The sequence below is a fragment of the Ambystoma mexicanum genome, chromosome 2q (genome assembly GCF_040938575.1).
Source record: "Ambystoma mexicanum isolate Mex_15411 chromosome 2q, UKY_AmexF1_1, whole genome shotgun sequence".
NCBI classification, from domain to species: domain Eukaryota; kingdom Metazoa; phylum Chordata; class Amphibia; order Caudata; family Ambystomatidae; genus Ambystoma; species Ambystoma mexicanum.
Genome location: NC_090924.1, coordinates 636,862,812 through 636,889,696, shown reverse-complemented (window position 1 = coordinate 636,889,696; position 26,885 = coordinate 636,862,812). Strand labels below are relative to the sequence as shown.

Here is a 26,885-nt window from a genome sequence, read left to right as displayed (position 1 = left end):
CAGAGCGCAGGTGTGGGATGCTTTTCGGCAGGCATATCCCGATACACTGGACTTGCACGCCATAATGCAATATACGGTGTGGGACGATGAAGATCCTGCTTAGTACATTTTGAAAGGGCAGGAGATGTGGAGGGCAGAGACGGGGGAGCAGTAGGACCAATTAGTTCCTTTTCTATTTTGTTATCAAAAGGGGATTGCCCAAGGAGGTACAGAAAGCAACCGAGAAAATAGTAGGCATAAAAGTGAAAGGGTGGGCCGAAATACTGACTATAAAAATACACCACTGTAAGTGGAATAAAGAGGGAGAAGGAAGGAGCACAAAGGTTGCAGGCTGAGGGAGCGAAACTAGTACAGAAAATATTGGCTGAAATAGCAGTCGAAAGGGTGGTAATGACCGTTACTAAAATGGAGTCAGTAGATCAAGCAACAGTGTGAACAGATGCAAGAATAGCCACGTTCTGGCCAGGCGGAGGGCAGTGGAACGGTTGGCCTCATCCACAGTACCTTGAGTGGTATCAAGGAGGTCAGCAGCGTGGAAGGGGGCGGATCCAAGAGTGAAGAGGGGGTAGAGGTGGATTTGGAGGAATGGGGTCTAGTGGGAGCAGGGACCAGCTAGGTGTTGGGGGGGGGGGGGGGGGTGCGGGAAGTACGGTCATTTTGCATGCGAATGCAGAAGTAGGATGGGAGTGGGATACAATCCATACACCCCCACAGGTCCAGTACAACAAAAGCAACACTTTACCGCACCTCCGATGTCCACCTCCATACCATACGAAGTACACCAAGCATACACCCAGCTACCAACATGACCCGCACAGTAGCAACTGCCGGGTCCGTCCGGCACCCCAAACCAAGTTGTACAGCTGAACCAATCATACGATGCTGCTATGCCCGGATGTAATGCGATCCCAAGTGGAACAGTGGCACCTTATCAGGGTTTGAGTGTGCTAGGAGGTAACCCTTTCACGTTCCCAGGAACCAACACATATCCTGACTAAGACAGCTCACAGAGACCTCTTGCATGCCCTGTCCATGATTACCCAACCTGATGAGGAACCCTTGTTGGGTGCAGGGATCGGAAATAAACAATTCATCTTTATGGTCGACACAGTTGCCACTAAATCATACATCAGTGAATGAAATTTCCCATTATCGGGTGAAACTCTCGACGTGCAGGGCTTCTCTGATGCCGTAGCAACTGTTCTGTTTACAGAAGAGGTAGCCGTCAAAATATGAGGAAAAGTGGTGCATGTACCTTTATTATATTCAGAAACCTCCCCAGTGAATTTGTTAGGGCGCGACCGCCTTAGTAAATTGAACATGACCATTTCATTTACAGATCAGAGAATAATATGTGCTACCCCAGGGATGTATGCTATGAGAGCGATGGTCATAATGCATGCAAGTGGAGGAGAGGTGGTGGTTTGCGGCATCCCTGTCAACCCTGACAGGATCTCAGTTTTGCTTGATGCAATGCCCCAAATTGGAAAGGCATGTTGGCGAATACCATCTGATTTCATCTTTAGGACCGTTGGGACCCCAGAGCTTGTGGCAGGGATGAAACTGTCATTGGATCTGCAAGGGTTGGTGGTGTCCGCAAAAAGGATTGTTGTAGGGGCAACCGATTCAGATGGGTGTGAGTGGGGCACTGTATTGTGTATTGAGCCAACCGTGCCCCTGAAAGAAGTAACCGATACAGAATTGTTTGAGGATCGGGCCGATGATGGAGAAATAGTGTTGGCTATTTGCATCCCCTGTGAAATTATGGTGCAGTATCGTAAGGTGCAATATTCTTTGATGGCCCTTGTCACTCCACCCTCATTCACTGAGAAAGATCTAGAGCAGGTCCCTGAGAGATTGTGGACAACCAGTACCCTTGATGTAGGGCTTCTGCAGGCAGTGGCACCAATACAAATCACACTCAAGCCAGGTGCCGTATTGTGCCAAGCAAAGCTATATCCATTGTCCAAAGAAGCAGAGGAGGCGATACGAGACACCATTTCCGTACTCCTATATCAGGGGATTATTGTGCCCTCCAGTCCCCCATGCAAAACGACTATATACCCGCTAAAAAAAAGGCATATGGGGGAAGTTGGAGAATGATTCAGGATCTCTGACCCTTGAATGATATTGCACAGGTAGAATTTCCTGTAGTTACTAATCCTGTGACCATTTTGTGCAGCATCCCTAAGCAGGCGACACATTTCACTGCATTTAAGCATGGCGGAATGCTGTTCGAGCATATAAGATTACCACAAGGGTACTGCAAATCCCCTAGTAACATGCTGATTTAGGAAACATCCGGGTGCTATCATCCAATATGTGGACGATCTTCTAGTGTGCAGAGACAATGAACAACAGTGTTGAAGGGACTGTCACTCTATTTCAGCTGTTAGCAAATAAAGGGTACAAAGTAGAAAACGCAGTGTTACAATATTGCCTTCAAGAAGTTCTCCACTTGGAACAATTGAGATCTGTCATGGGAAGAAAATCTCACCAGAACGTGCTGCATTTGTGCACAGTGCTCCCCAGACCAAAACTGTCAAGAACATTCAGAAGTTCCTAGGGTTGTGAAATTACTGTAAAGCATGGATCCAAGAATACGCATCTTATACCAAGCCCCTGTTGCAAGGCCCGAAGGAGGCACAATGACAACACAATTGTCTGGGCAGAGGATATGCTCACCAGCTTTAATGAACTGAAAGAGGTTATTTCCACTGCCCAGTGTTAGCAACCCCTGAGTAGTCACTCAAGAGTTCTACTTTTTCCCCCATTCTAACGGTCAGATGATGACTGCAATACACACGCAGAAAAGCACTATTGGCCACAAGCCATTGCCCTATTACAGTGGAGTGCTAGATTCAGTGATCCAGGGCCACTTGCTGCCGCTGCATTCGCAATTGATAAAGCTCCACGTAGGTCATGGGGTGTTCTGTAACACTGTATGTAGATTATGCAGTATTTGCCATCCGTAGTCAACTTAGACTATACTGGGGGCATCCGCGTCTGAAATAATCCGTCCAGCCCAAATACTCACATAGTGCGTGCAAGATAGTAAATCCCATCAATTTTCTGACAGAACTGTGCACAGATGAGGACCTCGCTAAACTTAACTGTGTAACATTTGAAGTGGAAGAGGACATACCTAAAGGAAGAGACAGCCCACTCGAGGGTGGAGAAGTGCTTTTCATTGATGGGTCAGCAACTATTGACCAGGGGACAGGCCTGAGACTTACTGGTGCGGCTGTGATTCGCCTAGTGGATGGAGAGTATGAGATGGTGGTGCAAAAAAGGTTAACAATGCACTATTCTGCTCAAGCACATCACAAAAAGTACAAGTACCAAAGGACACGTACAAACTCTCCTTACATTCATATTATTTCTCAACTGTTCGGATATAATACCTTCTTGTAAAAACTGATTTCAGAATGAATGAAATTGTATTAATTTCTTATTTTATTCATATTTTCTTTTTTCTTTTATAAACATCATCATATATAAAGACAAAATGACAATTATTGGTTGACAATCATTGAAAACCTTAATGAAAAGATACAGTGAAAGCTGAACTATTACAGTTCCATTCTCTTGACACAACACACCATACTGTAATCTCACATACCGACTCATCCATATCAATCACGTTCATCCTCATTCAAAAACAATCATACCTGTGCAAAAAACGCAATAACCATTTATTTAAGAACACGCAAGGTCTAACCCTTAGACCTTTGATGCAGAATTATATTTGTCATCTAGCAATGCATCGATTATTTAGTATAATACTGGCATATCTTATCGAATATAAATTTGACAAGACAGGAGATGAACTCACTGCAGTGTCTGACTCGTGCTAGAGCTTCTTTCTGTTTGGGATGCTGGTAATTGCTTTCAATGCTCTCTAGGTCATTAGTGTGTGCAGGGACAGATATGCTGAAAGAATTAAGTAGAGAAGGTGCAGCTGCTTTTTCATTGTGGCCTCCCTTTACTCTTCCCCTATTTCTGGCAAACTATATTGTTTTTGCTTGGCTTTCTTTCACTCACGATGGATATATGCCTGTACAGCACCAATGCCTCTTTGTCCCACTCCACCGTGCATACACTTAAGTTCACTGGGACGGACCAGGACGGGCCTGTAATAGTCAGGGATCGGCTACTCCCCCAGGTAAGGCTCATCAAAGTTGAGTGTGGGACCCCGAAGTTAATTGCTGGATCATTGTATGGGCCGGAGGAGCTAGGTTATCCACCTGGTGATGGGGGATGGGGGGGGTCGGTGAGTCAGGCCTGGGAATTTGTCTGAGTAATCTAGGAACGCCTCCCAGGTGCTGTGGAATTTGTTCAGGTTTTCCAGCTGGTTACTGTGATCTTTTCGGCGACAATTGTGTTCCAACGCTTTGCCCGCCAAATGGGAGGGCCAGACCCTCAGGGTTCTTCCATAGGCGGGCTATTGTTATTTTGGCCGCTGTCAATAATTGAGTGCATAGATTGGCCATGTGTCCTGAGAGCGGGTAGGTTCCTCCCTGTGTGTCTCCCAGCAAGATCACTCCTGGGTCCCATGGGATGCTCAAGCCCGTAATCGACCTGATATGTTCTAGTATCTCCCGCCAGAAGAGGGAAACCTTCGGGCAGTCCCAGAGAAGGTGAAATTAAATTCCGGTGGCTGGGTAGCCCCTCCAGCAATGTGCCGGAAGCTTCGGGTTATATTTGTTGAGTAGTTCCGGGGTTAATTACCATCTAAAGCATAGTTTCAGTCCCCCTTCCTTGTTGGTAACACATTTCAAACTTTTGTGCAATCGTGCCCAGATCTGCCCCCAGTCCTCTAGCTCTAATGTCCGACCCAGGTCCCTTTCTAAGTGTGCATGTATTTCTCTTTTTTATGTGGTCCGTTCTATCTAAAAGGCGGTAGAGAGTAGAGACCCTGCCCCTGGGCTTTAATGTCGTGAGTGTGAGTTCCAGAGCTGTTAGGTCCCTCCCTCCTTTGGTCCTGACAGAGCCCTGCGACACCCAGTGCCTAATTTGTGTGTAGCTGAACCTTTCGGCCTCCGTGACTTTAAATTTTTCTTTACATTCATGAAATGATAGGGCATCCCTGTTGGTCAGGAAGTCTGAAACCTGTGCTAGGCCCCCCTCCCTCCACCCGGTGAATCCCTGTGGGTGCAGGCCGGGGAAAAATCAGGGTTATTCCATATAGGGGCTAAGGGCCCCCAGGATGCCTCAGCAGCCGCACAGAAGGGCAGCATCTTGCCAGCTGTTAGCGGGGCAGCACTCCTGGTCTCCTCTATCTGCCTCCAGCGGGGTAAATTAGTAGTTGCAACCCACAAGAAGGCGTGGAATAGCTGCGCCGCCTTGTAGTGCCTAACTGTTTCTGTGACTCCCAGTCCACCTATGCCAGTGTTGCATAGCATAATTCTTTTAGCTATGCGTGCCTCCCCCCGCCACTCCCACAACGAATTTTAATATTTTCCTCTGCAATTTTGGAGGTCTGATACAAGAACGTGAACAGGTAGGGCTGTGCAGTGGTAAAGCAATCTTGGGACGATATTCATTTTTACTGCATTCAACCTTCGCAACCAGGGGACCTCCTCCCTGTGCTAGCCTTCCAAGTCATTATGTAGATCGCTAAAAAGCTTTGGGAAGTTGGTTTGATATATCCCTCCTACCTTGTCAGGGATTTGGATCCCCAAGTAGGCAATACTCGAGTTTGCCCAGGGTACCGGGTGCTTGGCAGCCAGGGTTGCTCTTTGGTTGCGTGGTATGTTTATCGCCAAAGCTGCAGATTTTTAGTAGTTAACCCTGAAGCCAGAAGTTTCCTGCCACATGGCTACCATTGAGCTGTCGACCTGTGTTATGGTGATAAGGACGTTGTCCGCGTACATTGCAGCTGTGTATGTGTGCCGACCCACTTTTAGACCTTAAATGTCTGCGTTCGCCCGAGTCGTATGGTAAACGGCTCCATAGACAGGGCAATGATCAGTGGCGAGAGTGGGCAACCCTGGCGGGTGCCCTTGGAGATTGCTGTTTTAGCTGAACTAGTGCCATTTAGTCTAAAGAAGGTGGATGGGTGGTGATAATATGCCATTGTCGATTTGGTGAAGTTGGAAGTGGGCCAAGGTCTGACCAATATATCCCCAGTCTAGCAGGTCGAAGGCTTTATGCGCCTCAAGATAAATGACGGCAAGCTCAACCTTGAGTCTGGAGGCGCTTTTGATCAGGTCGATGGTGCATCTAATATTATCTTGGGTGGTGCGCCCGGGAATAAAGCCTGTTTGATCAGGGTTTACAAGGTCGGGGAGAACCCTGCCTGGTCTGGCCGCCAATGCCTTGGAGAAGATCTTGACATCATTGTTCATGAGAGTGATTGGCCTGTATGAGGCGCATTGGGCAGGGTCCTTGCCTGGCTTCGGGATGAGTACTGTTGCTGTTTCATTCATGGAGGGGGTGATTTCACCACTTGCGAGGAAGCAATTGAATAAAGTGGTTAGTTGGGGGGGGGCAAGGATATAGAACCGCACCGAGAACCCGTCGGGGGCCCAGGGCGGTGGACTTTAGTGATTTAATATCCTCCATTATTTCCTCTGTGGTGATTGGGAGCTCAAGCAACTCCAGTGGGATACGGGGAGGGGCTCTGCGAATGGTCCCCAGGTAGTGCGTCTGAGCTGCCTGTGCCATGGGGAGGCCTGCCATGATCCCTCTGTGGTGCTCTAGTAAGATGTTCATTTTCTCGTCCTCCCCATATTGGAGCATCCCATCCGCCCCCATTAGTTTCGAGACATGGTTCCTCATGTGTATCTTTTTTAATTTGTAGGCGAGTAGGCGATTTGCTTTATTACCATTTACTTAATAGTACTGCTTGGTGTATGCAGTTGCTGACTTGTCTGCGAAGTGCATTTCCAATGCGAGTTTAGCCTTTTTCAGGGCCCTGCCCTTCTTGATTGATTGGCGCTTTTTAAAGCTGCCTGTTAGCTCCTCTACCCGTTTTTCTAGGCTTGATTGGTGGAGTTGACTGCAGCGTTGTCACGCTGCCTCAGCGCTAATCAGGACTCTGCGAACCACTGGCATCATGGCATCCAAAACGATGGGCAGTGGGCATTCCCCTTTGCCATTTTCCCTGCAGTAGAGGGTAAGAGCATCAGCTACCTACTGCTTCATTACAGGGTCCGATAATGTGGAGCCCTGGAGCTTCCAAGGCCTTCGTGGGGAGAGGAGCAAGACCCTGGACATGCAGGCCAGCGATATGGGGGCGTGATCTGACAACATCCTTGGGAGAATCACAACCTTTTCGACATCAGTAAGAGATCAATCCACGAGAAGCCTTTGTGCACGTTGAGTAAAAGGTGAAATCTTGGGTCCCGTGTTGTCCAGCCTCCAAATATCGACCGTGCCCATCTCTCTCAGAAACGAGGCCAACCCAAGGGCTCGGGCAAAGTCAGCTCTGGTTGGGGGAGAGATTTGTCTATTTGTGGATCTGGGACCGGGTTGAAGTCCCCACCCAATCAGGAGGTGACCCTCTGGGAAAGCTAAAAATCACCGGGATTATGCTGTGGAGGTAGCGGTCTTGCACTGTGTTCAGGCAATAGATAGATACCAGGGTTAGTGGCTGCTCCCGGAGGTAACCCTTAACCATCAAAAACCTGCCCTCAGGGGTCCCGTTTCACTGTGATCTGCGTCAGTGGGGCATTCCCGCTTAACAAGCTGGCCACCCCTCTCTTTTTCTCCCATAACCCCCCGACCCCTGGAGGCAAAAAAAACTTTCTTGAAATCTCGAGAAATTGGCCCGTTTCTCGTCTGCCTCTAGGAGGTGGGTCTGCAGACAGCTGTGCCAGTCTCCTCTCCACCAACCTCCTCTTCCCTGGAAAATTGAGACCCTGAACGTTCCATGTTAGGAACCGGAGTTCCTTGCTCCCGTCAGCTGTCATGGGCCCCCTTGTGTGTCAGCCCTGAGATGATATTTGTCCCACATTGTGTCCCGTAAGACCCAGTGAGTCAAGAAAGGCCCCTGCCTCTGCCCTGCCTAGTGAAGTTGATGTTTTGTTGTGTCTGCTCGCCTTTGCCCCTCAAACCTCATTTAACCTCTCCCCTTGTTCCACCCTTCCTCCAACCTTCCCCCTCCTACAACTATTAGTGTTGAGTGCAGCCCTCCACCAACGGGGTGACTGGCTGTGACCTTCCACTGGCCCTGTAGGGGGCCAAGAGGCCCCAGGCTTAACTTTCAGCCATGGCTAAAAGGTGGTTCAATAGTGTGTCAGTTATGGTGGGCCGACCTGTCCTATATGTGACCTCGAACAAGAACTTGTGAAGAGTGAAGCTTGATACTTACTCGCGCCGTATGAGTGATGGCCCCCTGCCAAGCCAGGAGTGATCTTCATGTGGTAGAGCTCTGAACTAACAGAGCACTTGGCACCGGATGTCCGGTCTGTCTTGAGCTGTTGGGCTCCCAGTGGTATGGGGCTGAAGTTCAGTCTTTGTCCGGTTTCCTAGCCTTCCTGTGGGGGCCACAGAGCCTACGCTTCTGTTCAACTCGCGTCCAGCTCGTCGAAGGGGAGATTCTAGCGTGCGCCGTGCCGTCCCATTTTCAGCTTCCCCGCCCTCATCCACCGGGCCCAGTAGTTTTTCGGCTTCCGTTAGGTTGTGAACTTGCCATTCTTTGCCCTCCCAGGTAAAGTTCAGCGATGTGGGGAATCCCCAACCGTATGGGATCTTCCGCTCCCTCAGCCAGTCTGTCATGCACTTCAAAGTTTTTCTTTTCAGCAGGATGCTGTTTGCTAAGTCCTGGTAAAGCAGGATAGTTGCGTCCCTGAACTGGATTTGCTTAGAGTTTCTTGCCTCCTGCATAATTTCCTCTTTTACTTTGTAAAAGTGGATGCGTGCCAGCGTGTCTGGGAGGGCCGAGAAGGCTTATTTGGACCTGGTGCGGTGCACTCTATCAATCTCTAGTGGAGCGCTATCTGGAAGAGTTGACATGAAGCGAAACAGGTCTTTGACAAAGTCTGCTAGTTATGTATCCGGGACCGAGGTTTGGATACCCCGCATGTGGATGTTCCGTCTCGAGCGGTTTTCAGCATCCTCTTGTTTCAGCTCAAGTACTTCGCAACAAGCTTCGAGGGCCGATACTCTCTGCGTCCCATCCTCAACTTTGAACTCCTGTTCGCAGAAGTTGTTCTCCAGCTCCGCTGTCCTGCTTTCAACCTCCTCGATGCGTTTGTCCAGGGTAGATATTTTCTTCATTACTTCTTGTACTCCCTGGTCATTGTTGTCAGCAGCTCCTGGAGGTCTGTTTTTGTTGCTGCTTGCGAGTAGTTGCAGGCGCTCGAGGACACGACACCCTCGGCTTGCTTTGCCTCCATTTGCTCCCCCTTTTTTGCTTTGTCGGGGTGCGGGTGACCCAGCAGTGGGGAGATTTCGGTCTGCTTTGTGCTTTTCAAGTTCTTTACCATGGTTTCACCTCGGGCCCCCATCGAGCAGCCCCGCAGAGGTGTCCCCCTGGCTCTTCATGGTTCGGGCGAGGGGGTGCGAAGGTCGTTGGAAGCTCAGGTAGTCCAGGTGTGTCCCCATGCCGGAGCCTCTAATTTGGCCTAGCTTCTTGGCCTGCAGCTTGATTTGTGCTGGCATGAGCAAGGCTGGTTAATGGGCCCCTAAGCGGTGCTGCCACTTTATACGCATGTGGTTCGGCCGGGACCGCTTCCTGAGAGATTAGGGCATAACTGGGTATTCAGGGAGCTGTTGGTGGGCTCTGAGCTATGTGGCTTTCTCAGTTTTACTGCATTTAGCTGTAGGGTGTGCAGTGGCCAGTCTGTTCCGGGGCGCGTGTAGAGTGACCCCCACACCTCAGTCGGTTATGCATACTTTTTCTAACAGATACTACATATAGCTTCAGTAGTGCATATCCTTAAGGCTTGTGGACCCTGAATTTGACTCATCAGTGTTATGACTGGACTTGAGTGTGTGACTGGACCTGAGTGTGTGCAGAGTTTGATGTCAGTGACTGAGTGATGTCATGTGTGGAATGCTGGACAAGTTGGAATGTTGTCTCGTGTGAGTATTCCACCCTAGGCAGTTGGAAACCATGTAGCTTGGGTGGTGGGAGCCAGTGGGCTTCCCCCCCCCCTGCTCCTACACTTGTCCTGTCATCTCATGTACTTAATTGATGTAACTAATAAAGTATTAAGTACATCCTTACCTCAGCTGCCTGAAGAAGTTTTTATTATAACAACTGGCGATGAGCTGGTCCTGATCCGGGCACTAGGAGTGAAGCAGATGAAGGAGATGAAAAAGCAATTGAAGAGATAGACAAGGAAAGGAAAAGACCTGTAAGGTGCTGCGGGGGGTGCATGCAGCAAGAGCATGTGTTTCTTGAACATAGGAGAGGTTCCACTGCCCCCAGTGAGTTGCCCCACCACCCATAGCTAGTGAGGCTGCGAAAGACTGTCCCCAGCCTTTCAGGAGAGTAAGAGTCGCTTTCCATTCCAAGAAAGAGGGACTACTTTGGATCCCACACGAGTTGCTTTCTGAATTAGGGTTGGTCTGTAGCAAGCAGCACCCTTAAGTACTGCATGTTTGCCATTTGAGATGCTGTATGTCAGTGCCTGACCTAGGTGCCATGAAGATAGCCCGCTGGGACCTGCAGGGCCGCTGGCAGTGTCAGGAATGCGCAAAAGGATAGAAGGAGAGGATTGCAATTAGAGGAGGGGTCTGCGCTGCGTGTGAGGCACGGAAGGGGCTTCCCTGCTGCATGGCCCGTGTCCCCATCAATGTTCAGTGCTGCGGCGCAGGGGTGAGAAATACTGTTAAGTGGAGCTCCGTTGTCCTCAACGCCAGACCCCCAATGTTGATGTAATGATGGTGTGCGCAGGGGTTGGCAATATGATGAAATGCCCAAGATTTACATTCCGAGTCCTGTTTCAAAAGAAGTCTAATGCATAGAGGAAAGCACCTCCATATGCTCTGTTGGCGTGATGACGCTCTGGTTAGATGAGGGAGCCAGACACTTAGAACAATGTTCCTCATGCCGCATTCTGGTTATAAATGGACCTGTAAGATAGGGCTGTGTGTCAATATTTGGGCAGCAGTGGAATGCGACAGAGTAGCAGTGGCCTTCTGACATTGAGGTACCGTTTTAAATTAGCTGCTGTAGAGGGATCTATTTGTTGTGTAGTGTGCACGTGCCGGCAGTTACGGGCACACTACAGACAATGCGTGTCGTGTGTATCATTTTGCAGCTCCGCAATCAGGACCACACGCAGGCCCCCTTTCTGTTCTCCCTTCAGCCGGCGCACCGGCAGGGAGGAACAGAACACTGGCAACGAGGGACGGACTCAAAATGACAACACAGAAACAGCTGTAACTCGCCCCACGAGCCCTTGGCACAGGCACATTTTTTAACACACGGTGGGGGACCCATTCCCCCACCCACTCTGTATCTGCCATCTCCTCTTGCAAGGCCCCAACATTTGAAGACCACCAACATATAAAACCAGGAGGCAAAGGAGAATATTCGGTTTGCCTGCGGACCCATCTTCAACCCAGGTGTCGCAGGAAGTGCCACTGCACCGCAGACGGCAACGGAGCAAAGCTGTTGGTTACCTGAAGGCTCCATTGAAACAAAGGTCACGAAGGTGAGGAGTGCTTCATCGAACACACACGAAGACGGCGGCAACTCCAGCTCCAGAACAACATGGCGACTGGCCTGGCCACACCCAGACCCAGCACGCCGTCAAGTATTGTAGAATCACTGACACCTATAGCACCATCCCCTCGGCCTCACGGTGGGAAAATGGCGCTGGGGCTGTTCGACCCCCTACACCGACCCATCGTCAGTGGGCCCCCATTGGCTATTGTGGATCCAGAAGTTTGAGGTGGCGATGGACTGCAAAGACATCACAACGCCCAGGAAGATGAGGTTGCACCTTTTGCTCGGCAATGACGTCCTACGCATCTTCAACTCACTGGTAATCGGTGATGGGTCAGACATCTATCAACTGGCCAAAGACGCTCTCACAGCACATTTCATGCCACAACTGAACCCGGACTACGAAACATTCATCTTCTGTACCACGGTTCATATGGAGGAGGAAACACTCAAAGCCTACCACACAAGACTCAGGAAACTTGCACTCTCGTGTGAATTCGACAACATTGAGAAGGAGATAAGGCACCAAATTATCAATGGCATGCACTCCGAAAAACTACACAGAATGATGTTGAGCGAGAAAGGCATTTTCCAAGCCTGGATCCTCGAATATGGGCGCCAAAGAGAACTGTCGCACGCGAGGGCACACACATGGGCAGCACACATGGCACCACATTACAGAAGCTCCAACTGATGCCGGTGACGGCGACAATAGCTCAAACCGCCAACCACCGATAGAGGAATTAATCAGCACAAACAACTCACCTAGGTGGCAATCAAGGATCCCAGGGCCGACAGAGTATGGATGGTGTGGAGGTACGCGTCACGGAAGAAGAAACTGCCCAGCACAAGGTAACACGTGCAGAGCATGTGGCCGGAAGGACCACTACGCGTGCATCTGCAGATCATCAGGGTAATCGCAACACCCCCAACCCCAAACCCAACTGGACAAAAGCAGCACCAAAAAGAAGAAACAAGCCAACACACGCCGCGTAGAGGCTGCCAACTCGTCAATCGACGAATCCGGTGGTGACGATTGTCACCCAGCGAAAAATGCGGAAAGTAGACAGACGAGAAGGAGGAAAGTATACTTGGTCTCGGCACTTGACCACAGAGGTGTAGAGTTGCCGAAGAGACAAAGAAGACGCAAATGCCTAGTGTCCATACAAGGGCAGGAGCCGCAAATGACAATCGACACTGGAGCATCAGTAAACATCATGCCGGCACCAATGTCCAAAAACTGCGTCCCCGTCCTGGCCTCAAGCCAACTGACACACTATTATTTGCCTACGGATGCAAAACCCACTACCAGTGGAGGGGTATTTCAGAACAACACTAAGCAGGTGTGATCGAGTCCTCCAGTCAAAAGTATACGTCGTCAATGCAGGAATCGAATGCCAACTCAGTGGCGATGCAGCAGAAGACCTGGGACTAATCTGTTTCATCTGCGATGTAGCAGACTCATCGGACATCACCAGTCTCCTGGGGAAATACCCGAGCATCTTCAAGGGCTCCACATTGACACGTCGGTACAGCCCCGAGCAGTACGCCACAGAAGGACCCCATTCCACATGAGGGACCTGGTTGAGAAGGAACTGCGAGAACTTGAAAAAGCAGGAATTATTGAATAGTTAAAAGGACCGACGCCTTGGGTGTCTCCCATGGTGGTGACAAAGAAGCTGTAGCAGCCGGGGAAAGTGAGAATCTGCATCGACATGCGCCTTCCAAATGCAGCAATCAAGCGTGAACGGCACATTACCCCCACACTGGATGAAATCATCACAGACCTTACAGGATCGAAAGTGTTCTCGAAGTTTGACCTCAACGCTGGGAACCATCAGCTAAAACTACATCGTGACTCAAGATGCATCACTGCCTTCTCCACGTACCTGGGCCTACGCCGATACAATGGACTGAGCTTCAGTATCTCCTCAGCGATAGAGGTTTTCTAGCAGGCCATTCAGGAGGTAATACAGGGTATCCCCGGCGTGCTGAACGTCAGTGATGACATTCTCATCCATGCTAGCGACGGGCACGAACACATGCGTCACCTCGAGATGGTGCTCAGCAGGTTAGAGACCGCTGGGTTGACCGTTCACAGGGAAAAGTGCGAGTTCCTGAAGGAGGAGATCACATTCTTCGGATACGTGTTTAACAGCGCGGGAGTGTGGGCCAACCCACAAAAAGTCGCAGACATAAAGGAGGCCACCCCCAACAACACCGACGGAGGTAGGCAGCTTCCTGGGAATGGCGACATACTGCAGAAGGTTCATCCCCAACCTGGCTACGATGTCCGAGCCACTCGGAGAACTCACCAGATCAAACACCAAATGAGCCTGGAGCCCCGACTGCCAGGAGGCGTTAGAGCGCATCAAAGCATCCCTCTCGGCCGTGACGACAATGGCCTACTACGACCCTACACTAACAACAGAACTGTATGTCAATGCCAGCCCTGTCGGCCTCAGGGCAATCCTTGTTCAAGTGTCTCGAACAGGGGAAACGAAGCCCATTGCCTACGCATCCCGCGCCTTAACACCAACGGAGCAACGATACTCGCACATCGAGAAGGAGGCCATAGCAGTGTTGTGGGGATGCCGCCATTACCTCATCTATCTCTACGGATGGAAATTCAGGGCCTACACAGACTACAAGCACCTCATCCCAATATTCACGGGGTCATCTTCACCCCCCCCCCACCAGAATAGGGAAGTGGTTGCTCCACCTGCAACAAAACGAGTTTGAGTTGGCATACCAAGTGGGCGCCGACAACCCAGCAGACTTCCTATCCCGGCACCGAGGGCAGCCACCCTTGGAGAAATGAATGAGGCAGAAGAAACAGAAGAGCACATATGCCAGATTGTACAACTATGAAACCCAAAGCAGTCATCATCAAGGACATTGTGGAGGCTACCCAGACCGACCCCTGCTACAACATGATCAAAAACACCATCATATTAGGCGAGTGGAAGTCCTTCCTCTGCAATCTACACAACCGCACGCCCGCGGCCAGAGACTTCCTTGCGGGCATGCTTCCAATACGACAAGACCTGTCCGTCACCAGCGAGGGGCTAATCCAGAGAGGGGCCCAGATCGTGATCCCAAACAGTCTGCAGGACAGAATCGTGGCGTTGGTCCACGAAGGCCACCAAGGGATAGTCAGAACAAAAGCCAGGATCCAACACCAAGTGTGGTTCCCACACATTGACACCAAGGTGGAGCAACTCATAGCAGCCTGTCTCCCATGTCAGATAACAGGTGCACTACCGAACGCTGAACCCATCCAGTCGGCAGAGCGGGGGTCCTCAAGATGGGACGCGATCAGCATCGATTTTAGCACGGTTCAGGAAGGGACATATCTACTTGTGGCCATCGATGACCATTGAAGATACCCGGAGGTGGAGATTGTATCCTCAACAGCAGCAGAAATGGTAATACCAGCCCTAGAAAAGATGTTTGCCACCCCTGGCCTGCCACAATGCATCAAAAGTGACAATGGACCGCCATTCCACGGTACGGAGATCAAGATGTACCTGGATGATATGCCCATTCAATACCACCACATCATGCCGAGGTGGCCACAAGCGAATGGCAATGTGGAAAGGTTCATGCGAACCGTCAACAAGGTACTATGTTTATCTAGGGCACATTTCAGCCCCTGGAGAGTGGATCTGTACCGAATCCTACAAAACTATCGGGTGACACCCCACAGCTCCACAGGGCTAACACCGGCAGACATCATGTACGGGACATTGATAAACTCGTCAATTCCCTATCACCCAAGCAGGGGAATATACGCCTATTGAAGGCGAGCGTCCCCCAGATAGCACGATCCTCCCCACAATGAGAGACAATAATGGACTCCCCCAAGTAGGGAATAAGGCTAGGGCAAAGTGCGGGTGAGCTTAAATGGGAGTTTATCAATCAGAATAGGGCATGCAAAGGACTCTGCAAACTCCGAGAGCGCTCTGTCTGACAATAGCAAAGACAGGCGTATATATTTAAAAAAAAGCATCATAAGAGCCTACATGCTATAGGGGACACAAGTTTGTGGGGATTGGGTGGCGACGACTAACTATAGGTGTTGCTGCGATGTGGTTTGCCGTGGTTGGAGGACATCACTGGTTACCCTCGTGGGTTGGGCTGGGCCGGGCAGGTCAGCTGGGCTCATCCGGACGGTGTTGTTGTAACAGCCGTGACCAGTGTCAGTGATGAACGTCTTTCCTGGCTTTCTGCCCTAAGGCCACGCACACCGCAGTCATTCAACATTGCAATATTATCTTCCCCGGTAAATCTTCCAATAGGTTATTCTACAGGTTAATGCAATACAGGAGGAATGCACCTAAAGGGGGGTCTTTTGGTGATACATCAATACATGGTTACCATCGTCCTGTTGACCGGGTATCATAGGTCGCGAGGTTGGGTCTCAGGGCATGGGACGGGCTGTCCGAGTTATCATGTCTCGTTAGAAGTCATTATGAATGTGTTCCTGTAGTGTTGCCATAATATTGGGTGTCCTAATTTTACAGGGGCCATTAACCTAAGGTGAGCCGGTGGGTCGTGGAGCCTAAGAAAGGGCACCTTTGGATTTGTGTTTTAAGGCCGGGGTTTACTGCTGGGTTGTAAATAATTCAGGTGGCAGGCCGTGGCCTTGGGTGCTGCGGGGGAATGTGAATGTTTGAAGCGACTCCAGCCGAATTAGGGGAGATGGAGCAGAGCAGCACAGGCCTCTGCTTTTTCATCTGGCAGGCTTCAATGGGAGGAAGGGGGAATGGCCTTGCATGTGCTCACAAAGGTATTTTCCTCGTGTGTTGCAGATCTAAGCAGAAGAGACATAAACACTCACATAATATACAATACTCATCAAGTCTTTTCAAAGCTTATGTTTTGACATTGTTAGTGCCTCTCACGTGGCCATTTCGAAACACGTTACTGATACGCTAAGTATTTAACAACCACAACATTTTGTTACATTTCTATACATGTGCGGTAAGTGAGGTAGTAGTAAGGTTGGTGGAGCATGCAGGAACAACCCGCCAGTAAGACTGACGGCAGTGACACATAGTGAGCTTGGACATATATATGGTGCATTTTCGTGCACCCCTTACATGAGCTCCCAATAGGGTTGCATTTGTCTTCCTTTGTACTCTAGCAGCATTAGTTCAGTTATGGCATGGGACCTGGGGGTGCAGTCTTCTCGGCAAAACACACAACATGAAAAACCCCCGGGACACTTTTACTATTTGCGCATAGCTACAGGGGTGTGGGTACTTCATCCCGAATGTCATATAAGCACACATTCTACCATCTTCATGGTGGTTGCAGGATTTAGTCAGAAAGGTCGTGGAGAGAAAGGTTTCATCACAGGTGGTTTGCTCATTAGTATTTGGGGACTCTGTTTTTGTCCGGGGACGATTTTACAGTTCTTTTCCACCCCGGCCCTGCTGACCGGGTCATACTGGAAACAGCGATACACTGCAGAAGGTGAAATGTTACAGTGTTGGTATCTAACACTAGCTCATGTCCGTCTGTTCGTGGGAACGGGCTCTCAGCGGATCTGCCAGAGAGCTGCGGCCACAGGGATAAGTGAAACTCTCCAAGGGTGGGGGCCGCGCTGCAGTGCACAGGGCTCAAACCATCTTTATTTCACAAAATGGTTTCCAGGGCCTAGCTAAATTCAGCATGTTTGGTCAATGTCTTCAGCCAGTGGCCCACCCACCACCTGGGCCCTGGTGGCAGGGGAACCCCTGACGAACCATGGACTTCACAGAGGGGAGAGGATGCAGGGGAGGGGGGCGTCTCTTGGACCAATCCTCCTATACACTATGATAGTGATCGCACTCAACGATGGAGAGTAGCTGCAAATGAACACATGAGCATCAGGAGGCATGCACGGAAGTCGGAACACCAAGTCGGAGACCAGGTGCTGGTGGTGCGAAACCCCACAAAGACCAAGCTCGAAACACAGTATGATCTACCCTGGACTGTAACCCGAAAGGAAGGGACAATGGTGACGGCTGCACGAGGGCACCAACTGATCACTCGGAACGCTTCGTGGTTCAAGAGGGTGCCCCGACAAATGTGGACTGATGGGGACCCAGCAGACCTCGGAGGAAGCGGAGATGCCACCGGAGGGTGCAAGCCAGCAACCAGAGGGAGAGGCGACCCTGAGGTATGAGTCAGACGAACCACCCGACGGACTGGAGGAGGCGGCTTCAAATGACGAAGGTGAGCCTAAGTGGGGAACCAGCCCGGGGACAGGCCCAAGGCCAAGGTATTATTCGTTAAGGACAGTACTGAGGGCCTCGTAGAAGCTAAGAGACTATGGGGGTCATTACAACCTGGGCGCAAAGGGATACCGGGCACCGGTTATCTATTTGCGCCCTATTCCGAGGTCCATTTGCGGGTCCCTCCCTTAACGCCTGGTTTTACCAGGCATTAAGGATGGGACCTGCAAAGGGATACCGGGGTCAATAACGGTACCGCAATTTACGGTACCGTTATTGACGCCTTCCCATTGAGCCCTATGGGTGCTCAAATGGAAATGGGGAATGGCTTTTCAAATGGGGACCTACCGGTCCCGCAATGGTTGGAATAGACCGGTAAGTCCCCATACCACCAAGTCGGTGGCGGTACCGGTATTGGTGCTAGTCATGGCGCCAATAGCGCCATGACTAGCACCAAACTCGGAATGAGGGCCTATGAGTGGTAAAGTGACATTAACGGGGTGGCAAGAAAACTGTGGTGGACTAGAGTGCACAGAAGAGTTAAGCTAATTTGTTGACATAGTTACCAAGGTTATGTGTTATTGTGTTCTATTGACAAAAGGAGGAATGTTGTGTACGCCTTACATCCCGCGAACGCGGTGACGTAAGGCACGCGGAAATAAAGGGCCTGCCCCGCCGCACGTGCCAGCAGTTACGGGCACACTACAGACAACGCGTGTCGTGTGTATCATTTTGCAGCTCTGCAGTCAGGGCCCCACGCAGGCCCCCTTTCTGTTCTCCCTTCAGCTGGCGCACCGGCAGGGAGGAACAGAACAATATTTACCACAAAGGAAGGTACGTGCCATAATGTCCATGCTTAAAATTACTCTGTGTCACGTTGAACTGACCAGGCTGATGTTTCTGGAACTCCTGTTACTGTTTTACGGTTCAAACTGTTCTAAGGTTAAAACTTTTCCTGTTGTTAATGGCAGGCTGGGCTGGTGTTAAGAGATTCTACCATTTGTTTGTTTTAATGGACGCTACGCTGTTCTTGGGTGTTTTGAGGGTGAACATTGTTCACGTGTACTTTCATCCATGTTTACTATTTTTTTAAAGGAAAGTGGAAATGTTATGCGCTGCCTGATGTGCTTTTTCAACATTAGCTTGGTGAATTGTGCAGTGTGGTGGCCGGCAGCGTTTCTGTGTGAAACATGAAGTAACTGTATTGGCATCCGTTTGGTGAATGTTTGCTGTGTGGGCCGGAAGCACTTGTGGATGACAGTGTATTGCTAGCACATTTGTGTGTGTTAGAAGATTTCTTGTGAGTAGGCTCCTTAATTTGCATAACTTTGATATAACACTAACATCTTGAGGATTTGCAGGACCAGACTTTATTTACTCATGCTGCAGCATAGACTTTTAAAAGGCGTAGACTTTATTGGCAGGACTTACTAAGAAATGAGTTGTGATGTTGTGTGGTGTGCATGATATGTACTACATTAGGTTATGTGCTCATATTGCTAGCTTAACCGTTTTGAGGATTTGCAGGTCGTTCCAAGGACTTGAAGGACTTGAATGAGATTCCAGATTTTAGGAAATGCAAAATATTTAAAGGCAAGCGCGCTCATCGTGTTCTAGTTTATTGAACAACGCCACTGATGAATATGTACTATGGTGAGAGTGTCATGACTGCGGCTGTGTGTGTGAATGTGCAGTCATGCCAGAGTGTCTTAGCTATTGTGCCTTATTGGCAGTTTAGTGTATTGGTCAAAGGCGTATTATTGATTGTCCATGGTGGTCAAGGTAGTTCCTGTGGTGAAGGGCATGAGTTTTACTGGCCCCAGTGATAAAAGCTGTCTCATGCTTGCTGGATGCTGAGTGTTGTTATGCTGTGGCATAGTGTGCTCACAGTAGTTATATGGTAACATGACTGCAGGATTGGATCCTAGTTGCCATTTGGTGGAGGTTTGCCTTTGACAATATTTTGCTAGTATTTTTCATGAATTCTGCAGCATGGTGTGGTATTCCCACACTTATGCTGTTGGTCCTTTGTACATCCAACTGCTGAGCTTTGGCACGCAACATGTTTTACTGCCATCTGGGAAGTTGTTTTGGTTCATGCTGGTTGTACGTTTGTCTGGCCAATATACATGTATTTTTGAGTGTGGTATAGATTTTCTGCTTTTGGGCACACTGGTGGTGATGATGAGGTGCAGTATTTGCCATTCTGAGTTGTGTCTTGTGTTTTGGTCTGTGCTTGGTATTTTTTTAAGTCATTCAATGTGTGTGCATCCGTTCTGGTTGGTGTTCTGAGATCTTGGTTGATGAATGATGGCCATTCTTAGTGTTGGATTCCGGTGGAATGTTAGGTACGTTGTAGTTGAGTGACTTACCTGTGTGTCAGTGCCCATGTTGGGCAGTTGTGCTTAGGGGTGGCAGCCCTAAGACCGCCCTGTGGCATCGAGGGGTAAAAGGTGGTCTGTTGTTTCAGGAGGCATGGTGTGTTGTTTTGGTTGCCCTTGGTGGGCAGGTTTGTGCTTCAGGGTGGCAGCCTCAAGATTTATGGGTGTCAGCCAGGAATAGAAGCTTCTTGCTATTTTACATTTAGTTGTTGGTGAATGTGGTAGTGGTCGGCCGAGGGGAGCCACCGAATAGTTAATTACGCCCTATTAGTCTGTTTCTTCTCTGCGTTTGGTCAGTTACATGGATGATTCAGTTGGAGAGTATGTGCTGTGTGTTGATGTGTTCTTGGTGGTGTGCAAGTTAGGTTTTTGTGTTTGATGCAGAGTAGGTGTTATGTTGCTTTATTTTGGTTGTGAAGGGAAGGAAGTGTTATGACTGGACTTCAGTATGTATGACTGGACCGGAGTGTGTGCAGAGTTTGAATGATGTCAGTGACCGAGTGATGTCATGTGTGGAATGTTGGATGAGTTGGAATGTTGTCTTGTGTAGGTGTTCCACCCTAGGCAGTTAGGAACCATTTAGCCTAGGATCTAACTAATAAAGTGTTAAGTACTGCCTTACCTCAGCTGCCTGAAGAAGTTTTTATCATAACAATCAGTAGCTATGCTAATGCTAATCTGGAAGTTACAGAGTATTTTATTGTACACTGTGTTTCTAATCAAATTCATGCAAACTACCTTCTTTCCCCTCTAGGCAATAAGAGTATTCTTTATGTTACGATTGCTGTCAATGCAGCTGCGGGATGAACCCGAGATTCAGCTACCACTGACGAGGGAGGAGAATCTCATAAAAACTGATGATGTCCTAGACTTGAGTGAGTACTTTCTGTACACTTGCATGAGATGATGCCATTGTATTTTGGGAATTTGTGAGGTAAACAAATCAAGCGGCTGCAGATTTTACATCCCTCCCAGACAGACCTTTTTCACCTTGTTTTTACAACCAAAATATGTGTGGTGTTATCAAATTATGGTTGCACAAATTTGCCAAGAATACATTTTACATCCAGCCTTCTTTAGCCGGAGGAGCCTGAGAAACTTGGAAAGAAAAACCGCAACGTTTTCCAACACAATAATGTTGTATTTATGTTTGCGGTCGCTTCAAAAGCGACCGCAAACATAAATACGTTTTTAAAGCTGCAGTTTTATTTCTAAGTTTTCCAGGCTCCTCCAGCCCGGAAAACTTAGAAAAAAAACTGCAGCTAGTGCTTATTTAAAAAAAAAAAAAAAAAAATAGCACTTACCGAGATTCAGCTGCAGCTTTCCTGCTCTGGTCTCCGGTCCCTGTCCTCCGCCTACAGCACTAATGAAGGGAAAGCCACCCAGCGGTAGCTTTTGTTTACTACAGCTGGCTGGCTTTTCCTTCATTAGTGCCGCAAAAGCCAGCACAGGACGGCCTCCAATTCACAAAATGGATGCGCCCATGTGCTTGCTTTTGCGAATTTTGAGCTTGAATAGCTCAAAATTTTACATAGGAAGTTTTAAAACCGAGAATGCTAGTATCTTTTTTTTTATGTTGCCTATCTATTTTTTAAATAAAAATTTTTACTAGACCATCCCTTTAAAGATTGTCAACATCTCCTAGCTCGGTTCAAGAGTTATATTTCAGATCAAAGAGAGAGTGGGGCTAAATGGAGTGCTAAATCATGTATAAAAACAATGTGCATGCATTGTTTTACACCTGATGTAATACTTCAGTTGATATTTTCCTCGGGCAGGCGAAGCACGGGCTTAGAGCCAAATGTATGCTTCTGCCTCCCCAATATGCTTTGTTTACCGAAAACAAATGCATTTCCACCAGCATCTCATTTTCACGCTGGCGTAAATTCATTGGGTGCATATGGAACCTGCCAGTTTTAAGTGCCTGATAAAAGCTGTCGGCTTCAATAGGAATCAATGTGCATGCCTACCACCATCCATTTACATGACAGTATGCATTTACTAATTGTTTTAGAAATGGTGGACCATGACACACAAACCCAGGTTTGCCTTGTAGTTTGCATGTTTTAGAAAACGTGGGCCACAGTGTGTTCAGAAATTCTAATTCAACTACCAGTATATGCATCAAACCAATTGCCTTAGGCACATTAATTGCGCGCAGTGAATAGAACCTGCAACAGTGCCTGTCTATCAGAAATATGGTGCCTGCATGTTTTCCTCCTTTACTTTGAATTCTTGTGCGTATTTGCTAGAGGATGAAGTTGACAGGCAAAAATGCAAATTATCACACAGAAGGTGGAAGAGCACATTGGCAGGTGAGCACAGTCCCAGTGGTTGGATATTAGATTTCAGTAGAGAATTGAGATCAAAGGACATCAGCAAGCAGAGGCCTTGATGTGAGCCGAATAACGGTATGTCTTCTGATAATGTTCCTTGGCATCTTGGAATGATTCCTTGAAAAAATGCATCAAGGTTGCATAGTGAATGCAATAAAATCAGGCATAGCGAACACAGCTTTACAACATCATAATCCATTTTTGTCTTGTTCACTACACAAATATTTTGACGTCTGTGGCTATGAATACAAACCCCGCCATAATCCCCCCAGACCTCCATGAACAACAACCTCCCCACATGTGTATACCACGTACATTAGTGATCGGAGCATACAATATATACATAGTTACTTATACGTGGGTCAACATTCTCCCCAGTGATTGATGTCATCTGCTCAATGTTATTTCCCCTTTTCCAGGCATTCTCCTCATCTCCTCATATATTTTGTGCATATCCATGGGGTTCCACCATATCCATGACAGCTGTATAGATACAAGTGTACACAAATGGCATATATGCATTAATCCCTACCACATTCTCCCCAATGACCCCACCCTGTGGTACAATGGTGTGGGTTCATCTACAGTAAACACCCGTCAACTCGCCAAACCTATTTGCACAGGTCTGAGACCTAGCTTTCCTGATATTAGCCAGTTCCAAATTGCATATCCTCGCCAACAGGGCAAGCCATTTCTGTTTAAGGGGAGCTATCTCTACCTTCCAGCAGATAAGAATGACCTTTCTAGTCGAGAGCAGAACGATATGGGCAATGTGGTGTACCAGGGAGTCATCATGCCAATCATCTCTCTGAAGGCCAAAGGTCATAGTCAGCGGTCTCGAGGGGATGTCACAGTTGCATATTTTAGCCAGGTGCTGTAGCACCAGGCCCCAAAACAGTTGTATAACGGTGCATGACCATAGAGCATGCCCGATAGTGCCCAGCCCTCTGCAGTTCCTCCAACAAAAGGGAAGCGATTGAGACCCATGGCGTAAAGCTTGGAGGGTGTGTAGTACGCTCTGTGAATTCATTTAAACTGCATTTCTCTGTGAGGAAGGTTGCAGGGCATGTGTCTTATAGTGTCAAAGGCCTCATAAATGTCATCAACGCAGAGTGGGGCTCCTATGTCTTTTGACCAGATCTCTGCTACGGCGATGTTTCTATTTAGGTTCTGTTTTATGCAGAAGTCGTATAAAGTCTGCAGCTTGGGAAAGCCTGATGTATCTCGTCCAAAGGCTGCTTCACAAGCTGTTGGTACCTTAGCTCTGGATGTTGCTGTGGTCAATTTGGGTAGAATTGAGTGTATGGAGAAGTATACTAACCAGTCTGAAGCCCCTAGGCCCAGTATGTCTTTAGCGGATTGGAACAGGTGAATCGTCTGCTCATCACATAGGTCCATGACCCGTATTTCCCCCAGTGAGTGTCTAGTCGGCTATGTAATTTTGTGGCAGTTTCAATGGATAGTATAGCTCTGAGGCTGAACCATGGTGGAATTTCTCTGGGCTGCAAGCCTGTGAGGGCATGCATGAGGTGCCATTGCGCCAGGGTGGGGTTCACAATAGGGTGGTGTTTTATCTTACTTGGGAGCAGTCCAGGTGACATAAATGGCTCATGATCCGCAGTTCCGATTCCTACCAGCTAGCGGTATCCGTGTCATTTGGCCAGCATTTGGCCCAAGTGACTAGTGCTGCCAGATAATAAGTATTCCAGGACGGGAATTGTTGTGGATTCTTGAGGGTTACAATGTAGTAATCTTGCCCCCCATAGCAACTCTCAGCAAATTGATATACAACACCCTAAAATCTACATATGAACAGTCAGCACTCTTTCTATTGCAACGAATCCCAGGTTATTGTCACTGCTCCCATGGGGTTGGGGGCCCTTCCCATGAGGCGAGGGAGGTAAGGCTGCTGCCAGTTAGTTTCCCTGGGGGTGGTGCTCAGCGGGTGGAGCGCATGGGGAGGGAATCCCTCCATGATAAGTATCCTGGGAGAACACTGTATATAGAATCCCCATCGGTCTCCTCTTTCCTCTCAGACTGCTCTGGCTCCTGTAGTGTGGAGGACTCAGTACGTATAGACCATACTGCGACGAAGAAGAGTGGGACCTACCCAGATGGAGTTGACAAATCACTGAGACGAAGAAGAACTGGCCAGGAAGCAAACACCCACTGCAGAACCAACATACGTGTTAAAGTCATCCAGACCCTAAGCCAACCATAAACAGGGAAGTAGGACTATGCTTTCCAACAGATATTCCCTGGAGGAACAGAGAGGCGGCTGGAGGGTTGCCATGAAGAACGGAAAGGGCTGTCAGAGCCTTGCTGAACACACACTGTGTTACCAACTGTCCAGGCTGGAGAATCTGAGGTCCAGGAGAGACTGGGAGTCGGACCACACGGTCAGATCTGGAAGCTGAACCCGAGAGGGACCAGAAATGGAAACTGCGAGGAGACACAGAGACTGCTGACAGTTGAGCAGGATGCCCACAGCGGGAAGAAGCAGATGCATGAAGCCACTCAAGCAAGATGGTAATGCCATGAAAGGTACCTGGGTTACCGTAACGGATGGTGGAGGAAATGGAGACCAAAGGAGGAGGTTGGGGAAAGTGGAGGACCCATATTCCCCTCGTGCCAATACCTGTGAGAAAGTAAAAAATAATACATATGCAAACCAGTGCCTGGCAGGTTAGTGAAACCGGGCCTGGGGGAGAAACACAAGAAACCAGAGAGCAGAGCCCCGGACCCATACAAAGTCGAGGAAGCCCAGCGAAAGCAGGACATTCAGGTTTGGGACCCTCACAAAGTCATGAAGCCCCCTGCAAAAGCAGATCACCATGGTCTGGGACCAACACAGAGTTGAGGAAGCCCTGCAGAAGCAAAACAAAGGGGTCTGGGGCCCATGAAAACCAAGGGACGCATACAACGAAGGGGCTAAGGACCACAACAACTTGTGAAAGTCATGAGACAACACAGAGGATCCGGGGCCCACAAAAAGGAGAGAGAAAGTGCACAGCAACTCACCGAGCCAAACATCGAGAGAGAGGGCGGGGGGGAGGGAAGGAGGGAGGGAGGGATATGAAAATAAGGGGTTGAGGACCCACTGGAAAAAGGAGAAATATTTTGTGGAATCATAAGATCTGCAGTCAAGTCTGGCAGGCTAGTAAACCAGACTTGACATTACGTTTTGTGAACTGGAGAAGAGACTACCCTGATATTTGAGAACTGTGTTTGTGAAAGAAGAACCTCTACAGTCAGGTCTGGCAGGAGAGTATAGCAGACGTGAGGGTGACATTTGTGAATTGGAGAAAGGGGAGGGTAATGTGAAGAATTCTACGGATCCCTCACTGAATCCCTGCCTAAAGTCTCCTCCCAGGTGGTCAGGAGAAGGCAGACACTTCCTGATCCCAACCCTGGGGTTGGTGTACTGCGGGAGGATCACCTGGGAGGGGACAGGGCCCAGGGTGGTGAGCAGGTTCCATGGGATGCGACACAGTATTTTTTTCTCTGACAAGATGATTCTTACCACTGTGCCTAAAGAGGTTGTGGCTTATTGTCATTTTAATGTCTCTCAACCTCATATTAGATCTAAGGTTGTGAACCCCTAGGTTATAAAATCAGAACAAATAATACCGAAAGAAATACCCTTTTGCTATCCCAAACTAAATACCTTCCTGAATCCCAAGGGTACAATGTGAACCTTTATGGAAATGTTGTTTTCACTAAACCATCATCCTCTGTGAGAGTTAATTCTCATAGTACCTTTGTTAATAGCCTTAAGGGAATTAAATCTACCCTTACAAATAATTCAGAAGTTGAAAAACCTAACTTTATTGGAAGAAACTACATGTCACAGAATCCTAGAGCTACTGAGACGAGGAAGAGGGTTGAAGAGGCATGTAGATGTAGTCGGGCAATTCAGCATAGTAGCCATTGCCGTAGTAAGGCAATTAAGGCTAATAGCCCACACCTGAAGACAACCATTGAACCTGTGAGGCATAAAAGGCCCCATCAGGAAAGGAGGAGTAGAAGGAGCTGGAACAAAAGCTGTAAGGCTCACTGTGGCAATAGCAGCAAAGGAGAAGCATGAGTCTGGCAAATCATAAGAAAGTGGAAGAACAGAATGGACACCGTAACTTGTAGAAAACAGATTTCACCTGCAAGTTCTGAGAGAGTCCTGTTCTCTCAAAATCTTAAGTGCAGAGGCTGCGCAACGGAAGACGTGCAGGAGACTAGGATATCCAATTGTGAGCCTGATTGCCTTGATTGCAGAGCTGTGAACTTGCAAGAGAATAAGGCCACTAGCGGTATTCAAGCCGAG

At 48.7% G+C, this 26,885-nt stretch overlaps 1 protein-coding gene across 3 annotated transcripts in view; it reads left to right on the top strand.

Moving 5' to 3' along the window:
• CLEC16A (C-type lectin domain containing 16A) overlaps nt 1-26,885 on the top strand; it is a 1,932,649-nt gene that overhangs the window by 1,191,699 nt on the left and 714,065 nt on the right. For all 3 annotated transcript variants that reach the window (XM_069647805.1, XM_069647806.1, XM_069647807.1), the window contains exon 18: nt 20,986-21,106. In XM_069647805.1, the coding sequence (XP_069503906.1) occupies nt 20,986-21,106 (121 nt within the window). The remainder of the gene's footprint in view (nt 1-20,985; nt 21,107-26,885) is intronic.